The 18,476-nt window shown below is 39.7% G+C and overlaps 1 protein-coding gene across 1 annotated transcript in view; it reads right to left on the bottom strand.

The window, feature by feature from the left end:
- The window catches only part of LOC126188176 (beta-mannosidase-like), a 317,638-nt gene that overhangs the window by 83,304 nt on the left and 215,858 nt on the right, over positions 1-18,476 (bottom strand). Inside the window, exon 9 of the mRNA XM_049929697.1 lies at positions 7,185-7,375. Coding sequence (XP_049785654.1) covers positions 7,185-7,375 — 191 coding nt within the window. The remainder of the gene's footprint in view (positions 1-7,184; positions 7,376-18,476) is intronic.

Here is an 18,476-nt window from a genome sequence, read left to right as displayed (position 1 = left end):
CTGGAGACAATCAACCACAAGCCAGAGAGCATACCATGTGTCAGAAACGGAATGTCAAATAATTCACGACGAGGTAGAGAAAATGATGAAGAATGACATCATTCAGCCTTCACAGAACCCATGGTCGTCTCTAGTGGTCCTCGTCAGGAAGAAGGATGGCAGTTGGCGCTTTTGTGTTTATTACAGGAAGCTTGATAAGATAACTAAAAAGGATGTTTACCCTCTTCCACAAATTGAAGATACACTAGATTGTCTGAAGGGGGCTAAGTTTTTCGCAATCATGGACATGTACTCAGGGTACTGGCAAATCGAAGAAGATGAGGCTGATCATGATAAAACTGCATTCATCACCTCTGAGAGCCTGTATGAGTTTAAGGTAATGCCATTTGGTTTGTGTAATGCACCAGCAACTTTTAAATGGATGATGGATAATCTTGTAAGTCACCTCAAGTGGATGATGTGTATTTGTTATTTAGATGACATTATAGTGTTCTCAGAGACATTTGGTGAACATATAAAAAGACTGAGGGCCATTCTTAAGTGTCTCCAACAAGGCAGACTGAAACTTAATCCAAGAAAGTGTCTCTTTGCAGCAAAAGAAATCAAAATACTTGGACACCTTGTGTCAAACAAAGGTGTGCAGCCAGACCCAGAAATGGTATAACGGAATTTCCTATTCCTAAAAGTATTAGAGATGTGAGAAGCTTCCTTAGATTATGTTCTTATTACCATTTTATCAAAGACTTTTGTATCAAAGCCAGGCCACTCCAAAAGTTGTTAAAAGCCGATGCTAAATTTATCTGGGGTAGTGCTCAACAAGATACTTTTGATGTGCTGCGAAAAGCTTTGATGACTGACCCTAGGTCTGTATGATGAGAGAGCACCTACAGAACTACTCACAGATGCCAGTGGGTATGGGGTCAGTGCTGTTCTGGTGCAAATTTTGGATGGAAAATAGAAGGTCATAGCCTATGCTTCTAGGACACTTACAAAAGCTGAGAGAAACTACTCACCTACAGAAAGAGAATGTCCTGCCGTGATCCGGGCCATGTGCAGATTTTGACAGTATCTCTATGGAAGGTCATTGACAGTTGTTACTGACCATCATTCACTTTGTTGGCTGACAGGCCTTAAGGATCCAACAGGATGACTCGCCAGGTGGGCACTACGTCTTCAAGAGTATGACATTACCATAGTGTACAAAAGTGGAAGAAAACATCTCTCTGCTGAGCAGAAGAAAGATGCCAAGATATCACAAATTATGCTTGCCTTAAATTGGTCAGAGGATGTGAAAGGACAATTAAAGTTAGTTAATGGATTACTTTGCAAGAAAAACTTTGATCTGTTTGGAAAGAGGTGGCTACCAGTGATTCCTAAACACATGCGCTTAGATGTTCTACAGAAATATCATGATATACCTGTGGCCGGACATTTAGGATTTATTAAGACCTATCATAGAATCCGCAAGAGATTTTTCTGGCCAGGTTTATTTAGGAGTGTCCATCACTATGTGTCACACTGTTGAGAATTCCAGAGGAAAAAGGCAGTTCCTCAGAAATAACCTGGCCAACTCATACCGATTGCACCAGCCGAAACGTCTTTCCAGCATGTTGGGATTGACCTCCTCGGATGATTTCTAATGTCTACAAGTGGCAATAGAGGGATTATTGTTTGCACTGATTATTTGACATGCTATGCCATTACAAAAGCCGTGAAAACAGCCAAAGCATTTGAGGTAGCCAAATTCATCATGGAAGACATTGTATTAAAACACGGTGCCCCAAGGTCGTTACTTACGGATTGAGGGAAAGTTTTTCAAGCGAATCTTGTGACAGAGATAAACCGTTGGTGCAACATTACTCATCACATGGTGACTGCCTACCATCCGCAAACTAATGGGCTTACTGAACACCTTAATAAGATCTTGGCCAAAATGCTATCTATGTTCGTCAGTGTTGAGCAGAGCAACTGGGATGAGATGCTACCTTTCGTGACAAACAAGACACCACAGGATTTACACCATTTTTCCTGGTGCATGGGTGTGAAGTGACTACAATGATGGACACTGTGTTTCCATTACATCCTGATGATGTTGATGACGACTACATCGGCCAGGTGTTAACCAGAGATGAGGAAGTTCGGCAGTTAGCTCCAATCTGCACGCTGCAATGTTCAGAAGGTTGGTCTCTCTGAGAAGCTCCTCAGGTGATACTTTGGACAATATAAGGTTGTAAGACAGTTGTCTGATGTTACTCATGAAGTTGAAGATTCCAACCCTGACACAAGACAACAGAAGATCAGAGATACAGTCCACATCCTTCAAATGAAGCCCTGCAAGGATCCTGCCTCCCAGGGTAAATTTGGAGCTCCAGTGACAGGAAAGGTGACAAAGAGCATAGCGGCAAAAGAAGTTCTAAGAAGATCACCACCAGGGCGATTATTAGTGATCGGGAGTCGGAGTATGCAGGACTGATGACTCATTCCTGGACTAGGAGGATGTACACTGAAACGCTGTTCACTTAAGGAGGGAGCAATGTCACAGAAGAAGTTGAGTAATGCCATGGTGTAGTGGTTATGATACTAAACTGTTGTACAGAGGGTCATGAACTCAAAACTCATCTGAACTGTACAATTTTAATTTCTGTATTCAGTTTGAGTACATTATAGAGGTATCAACAAATGGCAAGAATCATTGTTCTCGAATGTTCTGTAGCTGTATATATACTGTTTGTGTTCTGGCCAGAGGCAGTTCACTCTTGTATGTGCAAGAGCTGAATAAACCTTTGTTAAGTGAAGTTAGTGTTCATCATTCATCTAATTACACCTTCTTCTAAGTGACAATAATAAAAGCAGAGAAAGACAATGCTATAGTCATCTTAGACACTGTGCAGCGTGAAGACAAGATGAAAGAATTATTAAATGATCCAATCTACAGAGAACTAAGGGTGGACCCTACTGTGAAGATAATTCGAAAGATGGAGGCCTCGATTAAGGACTCGAGAATTGATGCTGACATAGCCAAGGGTCTTATTCCCAGATTACCAGTCACCCCTGAATTTACAGTGTTCCAAAGATACACAAGGAAAGTTGTCCTTTCAAGCCAATATGAATGGGATCAATTTGCCGGATTACAATTTGACAAAGTATCTAGCCCACAAAATAAGACATCTAGTTGGCAAGATGTAAAGAACTCGACACACTTTATAGAAAGCCTAGAGCGAGAAACAGTTTTACCTATGAAAATCATGATCAACTTTGACGTGAAGTCACTATTTATGAATGTGCCAGTGGGTGAAACTATCTACATCCTTCAGGAGCATGTCCCACCAGACATAAGCAACCTGGTTGAGTTGTGACTGAGTTCAACATACTTCAAATGGCAAGGAAAATACTACAAGCAGACAGATGGCATATCAATGGGGTCTCCCCCATCTCCACTGGCAGCTGACATTCATGGAAGCCTTTGAAGCAACAGCCCTTCGGTTCAGCTCCTTTATGCCCACAATGCTGGTTCAGATACATGGACGACACATTCGCTATATGTCCTCCTGGTGGAACAGAACTACACAAGTTTCATGAATATTTGAACCACATTCATGGGAAAATACAGTTCAAGCTTGAAGAAGAGGAGAATGTTGCAAGTCCAATTCTAGATAATGAAGTATACAGGACAATGGAGGGCACACTGGGGCACAGAGAATATCTCAAGCCTACAAATACAGACAGGTATCTGCACACCCAATCCTACCACCACCCAGCGCAGAAGAACTTGGTCATCCATTCTTTGGAAATCCATGTGCAGCACCTAAGTGATGCTCAAAACATAACACCTAAGCTTAAAAGGCTATGCACAATGTTTCTAGCCAATGGCTACAGCCATAAGTCGATCCACACAGCCTTGTTGACGAATACAAGTAAGCATGATAAGCAGGAAATAGACAAACTGCAGCCAGCAGTGCACGTACCTTATGTGAAAAATGTTACTAACTGAATAGGCAAACACATTCGCTGGGATGGGGTTTCTATAGTGGTCACAGGATCCAGGACGTGCTAGACTCCACTTAAGACAAGGTTGATGCATCACACACTGCAGACGTTTACAATGTCAAATGCGAATGTGGAGAGGCACACATCAGCAAGATTGGCAGGCCAATAGCAATGTGCATTCAGAAACAGGAGTGCTATATTCATCTAGGGCAACACGATAAATCTGGAGTGGCAGAACATCAGTAAGATTGTGGAAAAGAAATAAAATTCAGCAAAGCCTGTGTGTTGGCCAAGCATTTGGTTATGAAGAAATGCAAAATCAGAGAGGCCTTCAAAATACTTAAACATCCTAAGAACATGAATACAGAGGATGGACTCAGGCTTCCCCATCTTGGCTGCCAGCAATCAGAGCCCAACAGACTGCACTATCAACATGAGGCACGAACACTGCCAGTGAGTAACTGCTGCCGCGCAGCTGACGTCTGACATTTGGTAAACAGGAGCCAACTACTCATTTGCTGGTGACCACCAAATATTTTACCCAGCAGATGAACAGGGCACTATAAGTTAAAACCAAAAACCAGGAAATGTATGAAGAGGAGAACATGCCAGAAAAATTTTTGGCTTTTCTTCCTTTTGTTGACAAAGTTACACTTAAGATAGCAAGAATCGTGTGTAAATTTCAAATGAAAATCTTTTTTCACCCATCATCTAAGACTGCAGACCTTCTGGGATCAGTGAAGGACAATTTGTTTTTGCAGAAGGCCAGAATTTACAAAATACCTTGCCAGCAACAGTCTGGATTTGAGCTTCAGTAAAGCACCCAGAATTAATCTCTCAGGGAATTTCACGAGTTGCTTACTCTTTGTTATGGTTTCACTTACTCCATCTACTGCTTTCTTCTTTTCTTTGCAATGCAGAACTACCAAGGTGCAAGGTTTGTACAAAGTGCATTAATTTATATTAAGTATATTGACACTATTTTTTACAAAAATATGTGTTACCATGTTGTATAACTAATTTTCCTGCATTAAAATTTATACTTTTACCAGAAAAACATAGAATATCTCAATTACAATAGTTAATTTGATAATGAAGGAAACATGGGAGGGGGGGGGGAGGGAAGGATGGAGGGGAAATATAAATTGTTGGAGGAGACCTAGGCTCACCTAAGTAAGCAGGTTCAACTTGTGATAGTTATGCAAAGGTGAAGAGACTTGCATATAACAGACAAGGGAAGTGCTTCATCAAACCAGTCTGTGGACTGACAATCACAACACCAACAGTTTGTAGCACCTTCATTCAAGATAAGTTCAAGTTATGCTAAGCAGACACCACAGAAAACTTCTATAAAGTATACTCACAATATGTTGTAAATAGTGATAATCCACTCACATTGGTAAATATGGCAGTTACTTTACATATATAAATAAAACAGCTATTTTGAAAAAATTCACCACTTGCTCCTCTTATGCTATTCAGTTATTGTTTATGTCTAACACTTCAAATGAAATATTTATGTAACTTTACAATGAACTCTACAGCCACAACAGTACTGGCAAAGTCAAACCTCATTTAATTCAAAAATTAAAATTAATTAGAATTTACTCCACTAGGTTCCAATATGATAAGTTATAGGAGTGTCTAATAAGATAACTTCATCTTTGAAACTATGGAGACTTTCAATTTCTTGCTTAACATATATTGTTAACCTGTTTTTATCACAAAATTCCATGCTGAACCCTATCTAAGGATGCGTAGTCTAAACAGGTAATTTTTGCTTCTAGTATTGTGATTGTGAATAGCACAGTTTATCCTTCATTTGCTATTATTATTAACTGCAAGTATCATTAGGGAACAAATGCACAGCCATGTAAGCATAAAAACCACAAGGTTTTTGAGGCATCTTCTTACCATGAATAAGAATTGCAACATAAGTAATTTATGTAGTAAGAAACTAATAACATAAAATAAAATGTCTAGTATAACTGAGCACATTTTGTATGTTGGTTCTATTTTTATTTTGAATGTGGTGAGCATTACTGAGGGATGATGGGCATTTTCAGCATGTGATGATGGTCCTGGGAACTTAGCAAGAGGAAATAGCTGCTCGGACATAGTAATAAATATTCCATAGATTGCCTTCCTGCTCTGCAGATGCACAGACTTCCCAGAAAGTATTACATCAAGAATATAAAAATGTTAAAATGAAATCTAGATAAACTTTTGAGATGAATACTGACCTTGTATATGGAAACATTATGATGTTACATTAATATGATTGGTTAATGTACTTAATGTGAGATATATGTATTACATGTTAAGTCACAAATACTGTGGAGAATTTATTCCTAAAATGTGGTGTAAATGAGATAACAATTTCTGCATTGAAAGAAATTATTACAGTTTTGGAGATAAAGTCTTCAAAAACAGTGTGGGAAGTATGTAGTGAGCAATTTTTATATAGATATAGTAAAGACCCCACATTTGAAGCAACAGGTACACCACAGGTCACTCAAGATGCTTTTGCAAGATGTTCAGGCACCAGCTTTACACAATATTCTTATTGCATGCTTATATGTGATAAATATTCCTTGTGACAATATTGTGTGACCTATCTCAAAGTCAATACAATGAAGGAAATTTTTAAGTGTAAATCAGGCAGAATCTGAGATTTTTGGGTAACTTATCCCAGTGGTGGCACCTCTGCGGTCTAATACCAATGCTCACTCACTTAAGAAAAGAGGAGGGGTGGACACAAAGAGAAGGTTATTGGAACTGAGGAATGAGCAATGAGCTATTGATTATGAAAATTTGGGTCACAGTTTGTCTTATTATTTTGAGCTTATTATTCTCCTATATGTGTACCTAGCTGTACCTGTATTTAAACTTTTCTATGTTTTACTTTCTTAGTTACATACAGTGCTCAACTGTGGGCAGCTCCAACACACAGATAAAAATGAGATTATAAAATGTACATCATATTTCCATAATTAATGACCTCTTTCTGTGTAAAATTCTTGGTACTCCTTGTACTTCATTAATTGTAAGTAGTTAATGTAATATTACTTTTACATTTAATGGTTTTAAGTGTTGCTTCAGTATGCCTTTCTGTTAATTTACATATAAATGTTAACATCCAGCCTGTGTAAAAGAAAATATAAGCTTTCATAATGAACAAATCTTATTTTGCTTACCATCACCATACAAGGAATCCCCTGGTGTCTGAGAAACATATCCCTCTTCTATGGATTTTAGGCCATTGGAGGGACTTGAGAAAACAAATGGTCTGGTTGTGTCTAATGCTTGTACTACTTCACCAATTGTATCAACATAAAGTTTAACATAGTCAGAGTAGTAAAGGCTAAAGTTTGACCCTGTGCCATACCTGAAATAAAAAATAAATTCCCTAGTGAGTATCCGGAAATTAAAAAATGTAAACATATGCAGTATATGATAAATCCTGTTGTTAAGTATGCAGCTCTTCTTAATGATCCACAGACTGCAATACAAATCTGCACCTTTGAGTTCTGTGGTAGAATCCTGGTAGTACATGGAAATAATTGTTTGAATGATTGATTCAATAATACAACATGTTCTGGAGATCTTATCATGAAAGCACAGTCTCAATGTGTAGCAAGCCAGAATGCATATTGATAGGATGCAGCACAATTAACTATCAATCTATCACTAAACTTCTGCCAATATGCAGGGTGCTACAAAATGATACCATCAAATTCCAAGAGGTTGTAGAGGCTGTCTTGAGGAACAAACTGAGGACAGGAACTCCTGTCTGGAAACATCAGCAAATGATGCTACAGAGTGTTGAAGTTAAAGATACTAGCACCTGCCATTAAGCCAGTACATCAGCAGCAAACACCACTTTGTACACTGACAGACTGGCAGCAGAATGTCTTGCAATGTTGTTTGTAATTCAGTGATCATGACTGATTGCCACAACCACTAGTAGAGAAGATGGAGCTAGCTGCTGCATAGAAAGGCCTTGTCTGCTATGAATGAATACTCTGTTGTTTTGGTTGACGATGATTTTGGACACAGGTTTCCATCTGCAGTCTCTTGGAAACTTCTAAAATCTTCAGTTTTTTTCAGTGTGCAAAGGAAAAGTAGGCTGCAGATGGAAATCTGTGTCCGAAAACATCATCCACCAAGGCAACAGAGCATCACATTGATAACAGACAAGACCTGTCTATGCAGCAACTAGCTCCATCTTGTCCGATGGCAATCATGGCAATTAGTTGGGATCACTGAATTACAAACAACATTGTGAGACATTCCATCTGTGGTTTGTTAGCATCATTGTATGATGATTCTGGACATGGGTTCCTATCCACAATTTGCTCCTCATGACACTCTCTACTACCCCTCAAAGTTTTGTAATACCATGTATAAAGACATAACCTTCTCCAAAGTATAGCTTATCCTTCTCTGAGGATGGAACTAATAATTTCACAAGTTAGGACAATGGTTTATACTTTTATACATTGTCAGAAAAAAAGCAACACATTCAAGGACTGAGTTCACTGTCACTAGGGTATAATATGTGCATACTGAAGGGTTGTAGTGTTAGTGATTTATTTGTCATGATCATCAGCGATCAGGTGGCACTCTGAAGGCCTGTCTGTGTACCCTCTGTTTTGACTCTGCAGGCAGTAATTGGGCTGAGTGGAGAGGTGAACAGTATCTGCAACATTCATTCTAAGATGCAACCATGTCACGCCAATGAGTATATACTCTTGTTGAACAACTTCAGTAATTTGAACAGGGTTGTATTATGGCCCTGCAGAAAGCTGAATACATGTATTGACAGGTTGCTGCACATAATGAGCACAATATATTGGTGGTATGTCACTGTTTTCGGCAAAGGTCTATGGAACATTCCCATGCCTATAAACCAGGTTCTGGATGTCCCTGCAGTACATATGTACATCAAGATCAATGCATTGTGCGAATAATAGAAGCTGACCGAACACCATCTGGGGAAGAAATCTTGCATGTGTTGTACATGATGTGTCACTGAGGATGACTGAAAACCATCTGCTTGCAGCAGGACTAAGATAACATGTGCCTCTGGCCAGGATACCACTGACACCCACAACACTACCAAACATGGCAACACGGGTGCTGTGAAGGAGTTGAGAGTGGCACTCCATTGTCTTCAGTGATGAGAGTAGGTTCTGTACATGAGGATAGAAGTAAACGTGTACAGCACAGACAGGCCTATTCTGAAGTGTATCATGACTCATAGGTCCCAGCCCAGGCTTCATGATATGAGGGGCCATCAATTACAACTTGTGGTCACGTTATGTGTTTCTGCTGGATAAAGTAACCAGTGCCTGCTTTGTTGCACATGTTGTGAAACTCTTATTTCTTCAACAGGACAGAGATGTGCTTTTTCAGCAGGACATTGCCTATCTATATATGGGTGCTTTGATACAATGTGGTCTTCATGGTATACAATAACTGTCCTGGCCAGCAAGGTCACAAGATCTCTCATCAACTGAACACTTTTGGGATGTTGGAGAGGGAACTTACTCATTCTCCAGTACCTGGAAGAACCATAGCCGAATTGAAACACAAGGCACAAGGTGCTTGGGACAAGGATTCCATTTGGCACCATTATGATCATTTACATGCAAGAATACATGCCTGTGTTGCCTGCGGAGTGGTAAACTGCATATTGATGCCACTGTTTGGGCATACTTTACTGTGGCATGTGTATTTTTTTCATGTAGTGTATATATGTGTTGGAAGTAAATAGAACTTCACATCATGAGGTTATTTACAGACCAGCCATTATTTCTTCTTCCATTCATTTCACAAATTAAATTTCCATTTTATGCATTGCACTGGCTGAGTGGGTAAGTTTCAGACTTCAGATCCAGAGATCTTGGATACAATTCTACATTTATATCTATAACCTGCAAATCACCTTAAGATATGTGGGAAAGGGCACCTCTGGTACAACTATCATTTTCCCTATTCCCCTTCACACTTGAGACCTGTACATGGGATTAACAACTGTCAAGTAAACTTTGGTGAATCAATATGTTGCACACTCTTCTTCAAATGCTTGCTCTCATAATTTCAACAATAACCCTCTCCAGCATACACAATGCCTCTTTTGTAATGACTGATACTGGAGTTTGTTGAGCACCTCCATGATACTCTCACACTTAATAAATGGTCCTATGATGAAATGTACCACTCTTCATTTGATATTCATTCTCTCTTTTGTTAACCCTACTTGGTAAGGGTCCCAGACTGATGAACAATACTCAAGAAGTGGTTGAACAAGTGCTTTCGAAGACACTTCTTTTGTGGGTGAACTACATTTCCTCACATTTCTTCCAATGAATCCCAATATGACAGCTGCTTGGCCTACAATTACTTTTATGTCTCTGTTCCACTTTACACCACTTCAGATGATTACTTCTAGGTGGTGCTATATAGTTTTTACTCTTTCCAAAGCATTATTATCAGTACTTTAATCAAATAGCACTGGATCCCTTCAATTACTCACATTTATTTTTATTGTTGCAATATTTAATATTAGAGTCAACAGCCATCCAATGTAATAACAATCAATTCTCAGGAAGTCTTTCTGCATCTTGCTACAGATGTCTGGTGTTGCAACCTTCCTATAGACAACATTACCATTTGCAAAAAGCAACATGAAACTTTTGATGTTATCCACTAGATTATTTGTGTATATTGTTTAAACAGCAGAGGCCCTATAGTATGCCTCCATAGATGAGCAGTCATTGTAGACAGCTGTCATGTGGAGGACTTAGGTTTGATTTCCTTTACTGGCAGATATTTTACCTTAGTGGCAGGACTTATACGGGGTGCACTCAGCCCCATGATGTCAGTTGAGAAGCTACTTGCAACATCCCCCTCTATACTGCTTCCACATGGTGCTGAAAGGCAGATGAAGACATGGCAGTGGGTAGATGTCCTTTGGGCCTTCACAGTCTGGACAAGGATCTCCTATAACAGTCCCTTGGGTATTCCAGAAATATTTTTTTTTTTTCATATTTCTATTTAATCTAATTAAGAACAACATTTCTCCTAGAAAGTTCTAAATCCAGTCATAAATTTGTCCAGATGCTCTGAAAGCTTGTATTTTGACAACATGGAACTGCACTGAATGCCTTCCAGAAGCTCAGGAACATGGCATTATCCAAGGCACCTTTGTCTATGGTACTCTGGAGTTCATGGACAAACAGAGTGAGCTGTATTGCTGCATGTTTTCCTGAGGTGGGCTGTGTTTCACAAGGTCTCTCTTTACAAAATCCAGTCAGTGCTACGATTTCTCATGTAACTTATTGCTTCCTGCACATCTTTTATAGGGGAAACATGACATACTGAATTGTAGTTACAAATTCATGTAAACTGTGGATGATTAAGTCAGTTCAAAGGTTGAGGGAGACAATGACATAATGACTCAAATTGGATTGTGCCTAGTTAAGATTTAAGCTATTACTCAAATGTACTTTCCATACTTCACTAACTGAAAAAGAATGAAATTTCAAAATTTTGCTATACAAGTAACAGACAATCAGATACTTTATCTTTTGTTCAAATCCTACTGGCAGTCTATAACAACCTACCAATTGGCATGTGTACTGATTTCACAGGGTGCAGCCAACTGCTGGTTGGGGCTCATGTTGGTACTAATGATGTGCGTCACTTTGGACCCTCTCTGGTTTAGGTTGGCTAACTGAAGTGGTAAAGACAGCCAGTCTTGCTTGCAAGATGAAGCAGGGGTTCACCATTTGTGGCATTGTTGACGGAACTGACTGTGGTACAGAACTGGGGGGTGGGTCTGAATCAGAGACTCATGCAGTTCTGTGACAATGTAGGTTGCAGATTTCTTGATTTGCACCACTTGGTGGTGGTTTCTGGGTTTCGTTAAACAGGTCAGGGGTTCACTACACACAGAAAGTGGTTACATTGGTAGCAGGGGCTGTGTGGAGGTGACAGGGCAGTTTTTTTAGGTTTGAGCGTCTCTGGAAAGTGCAGAAAGGGCTTCAGTTACAAAGGGTGCAGGACAAACAATGAAAGAAGGTGGAAGTAGCAACAATCAATACTTTTGTTGTAAACTGTCATAGCTATGTTGGGAAAGAACCAGAGCTCCAACCACTAATAGAAAAATTTGAATCTCATATCATTATAGGAACAGAAAGCTGGCTAAAGCCAGAAATAAGTTCAGCTCAAATTTTTACAAAGGACCTAGCCATGTTCAGAAAGGATAGATTAAGTATAGTTGGTGAAGGAGTGTTTATTTCTGCCAGAAGTATTTTACCTTGTAGTGAAATTGAAGTAGATAGTTCTAGTGGGTTAGTATGGGTAGAAATTATAAATGGCAAGCAGAATAAATTAATAACTGATTCTGTTTACCGACTCCCTGACTTGGATGATGCAGTTGCTGAATTAGAGTCTTGCTTTTCAAACAGGTATGCCTCTCATACAATTGTAGTTGATGCTTACTTCAATCTACCCTTGATATGTTGGCAAAAGTATATGTTTACAGTCAGTGGTAGGCATAAAACATAATCTGAATTCATACTACATGCTTTCTCCAAAAATTATTTTGAATAATTAGCCCAAGAAACCACTCAAAGTGTAAATGGTTGTGAAAACATACTTGACCCCTTAGCAACAAATAATCTTGGACAAATATGGAGCATCATGACAGATACAGGAATTAGTTACCACAAGGTTGTTGTAGCTAGACTGAATACTGCAACATTCAAAAGCACAAAAATAAATGGAAAATCCATCTATTTAAAAAAGCAGTCTGTGGCCCTCACAAACCTAAAAACATGTCTCTAAGGCACAGGCATCCCAGAACCACCTCTGTTCCCTGCACCAAGATACTGCTACTGGGAAATCCCTGCTACATACACCACATCTTTGAAACTGAATCTCTGGCTCACCAGCAACTGGAGGAGCATTCCAAGTACCATCTCCATAAGTTATCCACTCTGCTGGAATCCCACTGCCCCATCATGGCACCACTATCCAACACCTATCCTACCCACAGTGTCTCTCCTCGTCAACCCCTCATAGCACCTATACTCTGCCTAGCTCACCTTTTCAACTTGTCACAACCACCAAAACCCCCTATCTAAACTCTTAAAAAGTTGTAGCCAAATCATACCTGTAACACTGTTGTTGGACTTCATTTCCTTTTCCACAGCCTCACATACCTTCAGTCCTATACAAAGGCCTCACCTTAAGCCCTGCACCCAAATTTAACCATGCTGGACTTCTCAAGGATCTATGTCATTCTCCTAATTCCTGCAATGGAACCATCTTATTGCCACCAATCCCTTGAACCTAATCCCCCCACTGAACCCTGCTTCTTCCAGTTCATATCACCATTCAACCATGATCCCCCTCCCCCTCCCACCTAACTACCCCCAAGGTCATCTTCCAGGAATTACTTATCTCCAACTTGGCCACACCATCCTGCCCAGGTCCTTTCCTCAGAATACCTGTGGAAGGCTTCTGCCAATCACCTGACTCTTCCATCTATAAACTCTACAAAAGTTATGCATCCCAGAAGTCCAACATAACCTCTAATCCCTGCTTTAAAGCCTTAAGTGTTCCCCAGAACCTGTCTCCTGAAGCCATTTCCCTCCCTACCCCTGTGGAACCTACACCCCCTTCTTCTACATGCTCACCAGAATCCACAAACCCAACAATCCTGGATGTCCCACTGTAGCTGGTTATTGTGCCCCCACTGAAAATATTTTGACCTTCAACCAATTTCCTATAATCTAGCCTCCCACATCAAAGATACCAGTCTCTTCCTTCATCAGTTCTCCACAATCCTTCATGATACCTACCTATCACCCACTTGATGACACTTCCATATACACCAACATCCCTCATGTCCATGGTCTTCCTGTTTTTGAACACTATCTTTCCCAATGTCCTTCAGATTCCAAACACACTTCTCATCCCTCATACATCTTACTAACTTTATCCTAACACAACTGCTTCATTTTTGAAGGGAAGGTATACAAACAAATCCACAACACAGACGTGGCCACCTGCATGGAACCCTGTTTATGGGCCTTCTAGAGAAGACCTTCACAGCCACCCAAAATGCCAAACCCATCGTCTGGTTCAGGTTCATTGATGATATCTTCATGATCTGGGTTCAGGCCCAACACACTCTATCCTTATTCCTCCACAACCTCCACTTCACCTGATACTCCTCAGCCAGCATGCCACTTTCCTGAATGTTGACTTTTTCCTCTCTAATGGATCCATCCACATCTTTGTCCACGTTAAACCCATTGACCACCAACAGTTCCAGCATGTCAACAGCTGTCATCATTTCCATACCAAACAATCCCTCCCATACAGCCTGGCTACTTGGGGTTGGCACATCTGCAGTGACAAGAACTCCCTTGCCTACTATGCTGAGGGTCTCACCAAGGCCTTCAAAGACAGTCACTATTTCCCAGACCTTGTCCGCAAACAGATCTCCTGTGCTATTTCCCCACATAGCCCCAATCTTCCCACTCCCCCCCCCCCCCCCCCAAGAACTTGTTACAAACGAGTGGCTCCTTTGTCCCCAATACCACTCCAGACTGGATGAACTGATGAACTGAACCACATCCTTTGTTAGGGCTTTGATTATCTATCATCATACCCTGAAATGAGGGACCTCTTACCCAAGATCCTTCCTATACCTCATAAAGTGGTGTTCTGTTCCGCGACCAACCTCCACAACATAATAATCCATCCCTACGCCACTCCCAATCCCAACCACTTGCAACAGGGATCACATCCCTGTGGAAGAAACAGGTGCAAGTCCTGCCCAGTCCACCCATCCAGCACCTCCAGCTCCATTCCTACGACAGGCTAATCCTACCCCATCATAAGCTGGGCCACCTGTGAAAGTAGCCACATCATATACCAGCTCTTCTGCAATCATTGCACAGCTTTTATATTGGTATGACTACCAACAAGCTGTCTGTCAGGGTGAGCGGCCATAGCCAAACTATGGCCAAGAGAAAAGTAGACTACTCTCTTACACAAGACGCAGGTGACACAACGTGCTTGATTTCAATGGCTGCTTCACTACTCGAGCCATCTGGATCCTCCCTTCCATCACCAACTTTTCTGAACTGTGCTGCTGATATCTTTACAACACACTCTTTGCTGCATCCAGGCCTCAACCTATGGTAACCTATTGTCTGCACACCCTCTGCCCATCACAAACAAATTTATTTTTGCTGCAGCAGGACCTTCTCATGAAATTTTGATCACCAACTTTCTCTCTAGTGTATGAAAATATTTTGTTAGCAACCACCTACATGGGGAGAAGTAACCATCATAATAAAATAAGAGAAATCAGAGCTTGTATGAAAGATTTAATTGTTTGTTTTTCCTAGATGCTGTTTGAGAGTGGAAGTGTAGAGAAGTGACTTGAAGGTGACTCAACAAACACTCTGTCAGACACTCAATTGTGAATTGCAGAATAATCATATAGAGGTAAATAAAAAATGAAATTTATATTTTCTGTGTAGCTGAGGTGTATTTAATGTACTTTCTCAGACTGTTAACAGGGGTTTATAGAAAAGAACTAGTAATATATTCTTTTAATTTCTTTAAAATTTCTGGAGTTTTAGTTTGTTATCTGTATCCAATATTGGCTACTGGCTATCAACAACAGGTGTCTTCTCATGTGATATTAATAAATGAAATTCAATTTTACTCTATTTAGATTAAAAAGATTGTAGTTAAACATCTAACTACATGCACAAAAATATATTCACTTACTACATTTCTTCTGTCTCAACATCAAGGAGAAAATTTAGGAATATTGAATGAGTCAAGATATATATTAACAAAGCACAGTTGATACAAGAAACTATGTTAATGACTGTCTACCATTAAGGTGCTTCAAACCATTTGTGGTTGATCAAGGTAAACTACACATAGTAAGATTAACAGAATACTGCAAGTTTGAAAAAGAGTGATGTCTGTCAATTTACATAAAGTAGATGCTTTTTATCTCCCATTACTGGCTTACTGTCTACATTACCACATTTTATTTATCATGGAACCCACCCAGTTGGCCGAGTGTCTTACAGCAGCACTTCCAGGATAGGGAGGCGGACTGGCCCTGGATCAAATATGCCCAGCAGATTAAGAATGAGGGATGGTGTGCTGGCTGACCTGGATGTGCTTTTTAGGTGGTTTCTCACATCCAACTATGTGAATATCAGGCTAGTAAATGAGTAACTTCTCAGCTACATAATTTGGAAAACATTTGCACACTTTCACAAGAATCATACAACATGCAGACAATATGGGGTACACACATACTATCCGAGGGTTAACTGGGTGGCAACAAGAAGGGCATCCAGCCACCCTGTCAGTTAACCATGCCAAATCCATTAATAACCATGCCAACCATGTGCAGATGCAGACAAAGGCACAAGAAAAATATGAGAAAAATGAGGTTATTTATGACAGAACAATATTTGTCTATGTGCTGTAAGAATAAATAATTGTTCACAATGAATGAATGAATTAATCAGTTACTGAGCACTGCTATTTATCATGTAGCTAAAGGAATCCACAGTCATGGAATTTAGATAACGAGGTAGTCTACAAAATTAGTAGTTATTAATGTATGTTTTTAATTCTTGTTTTTATTTATATAAATATTCAATTTTTTTAAAATTTTATGTCAGAGAGCATATTGTTTTAAGCTTTGCACCAGAATGCAAACCTCACTCTGAAGTACAGGCAAGCAGACAGATTCTACATATCAATAACTTTTTCTTGTATTGTAGTTGTGTCTTTCACAGTTCAATTGACAAAGATTTTTGTTGTTAGGGACAACAACCAAGGAATTAATGCACTTGGATACAAACTATTGTGGACCACTTGTAAACATCTTCATCTGTAATCTGCCTTGTTACTTGGCTGAGTTTCAGCAACTGATCAGTATGCTCATGTTATCAGCAAACATTACAATTTTATGACATTCCCACTACTAAACTGTTTCAGCTACCTGGGCAAATACTATGTACATTAATTCACTTTTAAATCATTCCAAATTATAGAAACTACTACCTGCATTTGCATTGCCTCTAAGAAAGTCTTCAACAGTAGGATACAAAATGCCAGTGACAAAAATAATCATTAGACCACAGCCTAAGCATAAAAAACCAATGTACCAAGGGTGTAAACACCAATCTTAAAACACTATGCTATATGATCAATGACACCCAAAATAAAAAAAAGAAGAGGGCAGTAACTGAGTATTGCAGAATATCCAAATCTGCATATAGTCTGCAAACAACCTGAAGATGTGAGGCACATGATGCTTTGTGTAGGTACACTATCACAACTACTCCCTTTCCTGTTACAGTCACAGCTGTTGGTAAGCCTCTGTATGAGTCCAGATCTCTCTAATTTTATATTCAGAATCTTTCCGTGAGGCATGTGTGGGCAGAAGCAATATAGTGGTTAACTCTTATAGTGATATACATTGATGGTAAACTTCTCTGTGATTCACATCACCTCTCTTATAGCTTCTGTCCCAATAATAGAAAGAGCATCTCCTTGATGCTTTCATCATTACTCATGGACCCCAGAGTGAAACATACTACTCTTCTTTGGATCTTCACTATTTCCTCAATCAATAGAACCTGGAAATGGTCCCAGACAGAGGGCAAATACTTCAGTAATGAGTGAATAAGGGTTTTAGTAAGCTACTTCATCCATACGTGAATTACATTTCATAAGATTCTTATGATAAATCTATCTGTTCATAATGCATAGCCTGTGGTATAGTCGTTACACAACAATAACATCCCTGTAATGGACTGACCTGAATCCTATAGAACACCTTTGGCCAGTTTAGGAATGCCGACTTTGTTTCGGGGCTCACTGATTGACATCGATACCTTTCCTCAGTGCAGCACTCCATGAAGAATGGACTGCCATCCCCCAAGAACCTTCCAACGCCTGATTGACTGTATGCCTACGAGAGTTGAAGCTGTCATCAAGGCTAAGGGTGGGGCAACACCATATTGAATTCCAACATTACTGATGGAGGGCACCATGAACTTGTAAGTCATTTTCAGCCAGCTGCCCGGGTACTTCTGATCACATAGCGTATATATTATATGCCTCTCCCCACTAGTTTAAGGAATGTCAGGTTAAAAAACAAAGTATAGATGTATACTTCACATTTTAGCATAAAAGAGTTTTTGCTTTATCTCTTAAATTAGTCTAGTGTGTATTTATGTGGTAGTAACCACATCTGAATCAACTACTTGTTCCACAACATGTTTTGACGTCTTAGCAAAATAAAAGAAATGTAATTTTTACAAACTTTCAAATGACTGAAATGATGTGTAAAATGTTTCATCACAAAGGAATTTTCATGGTGATTCCAAAACTGAACTTAGATTCTGTGAGCCTTTAAT

This window comes from Schistocerca cancellata, chromosome 5, assembly GCF_023864275.1.
Source record: "Schistocerca cancellata isolate TAMUIC-IGC-003103 chromosome 5, iqSchCanc2.1, whole genome shotgun sequence".
Taxonomy (NCBI): domain Eukaryota; kingdom Metazoa; phylum Arthropoda; class Insecta; order Orthoptera; family Acrididae; genus Schistocerca; species Schistocerca cancellata.
This window is presented reverse-complemented; position numbering and strand designations above follow the sequence as displayed.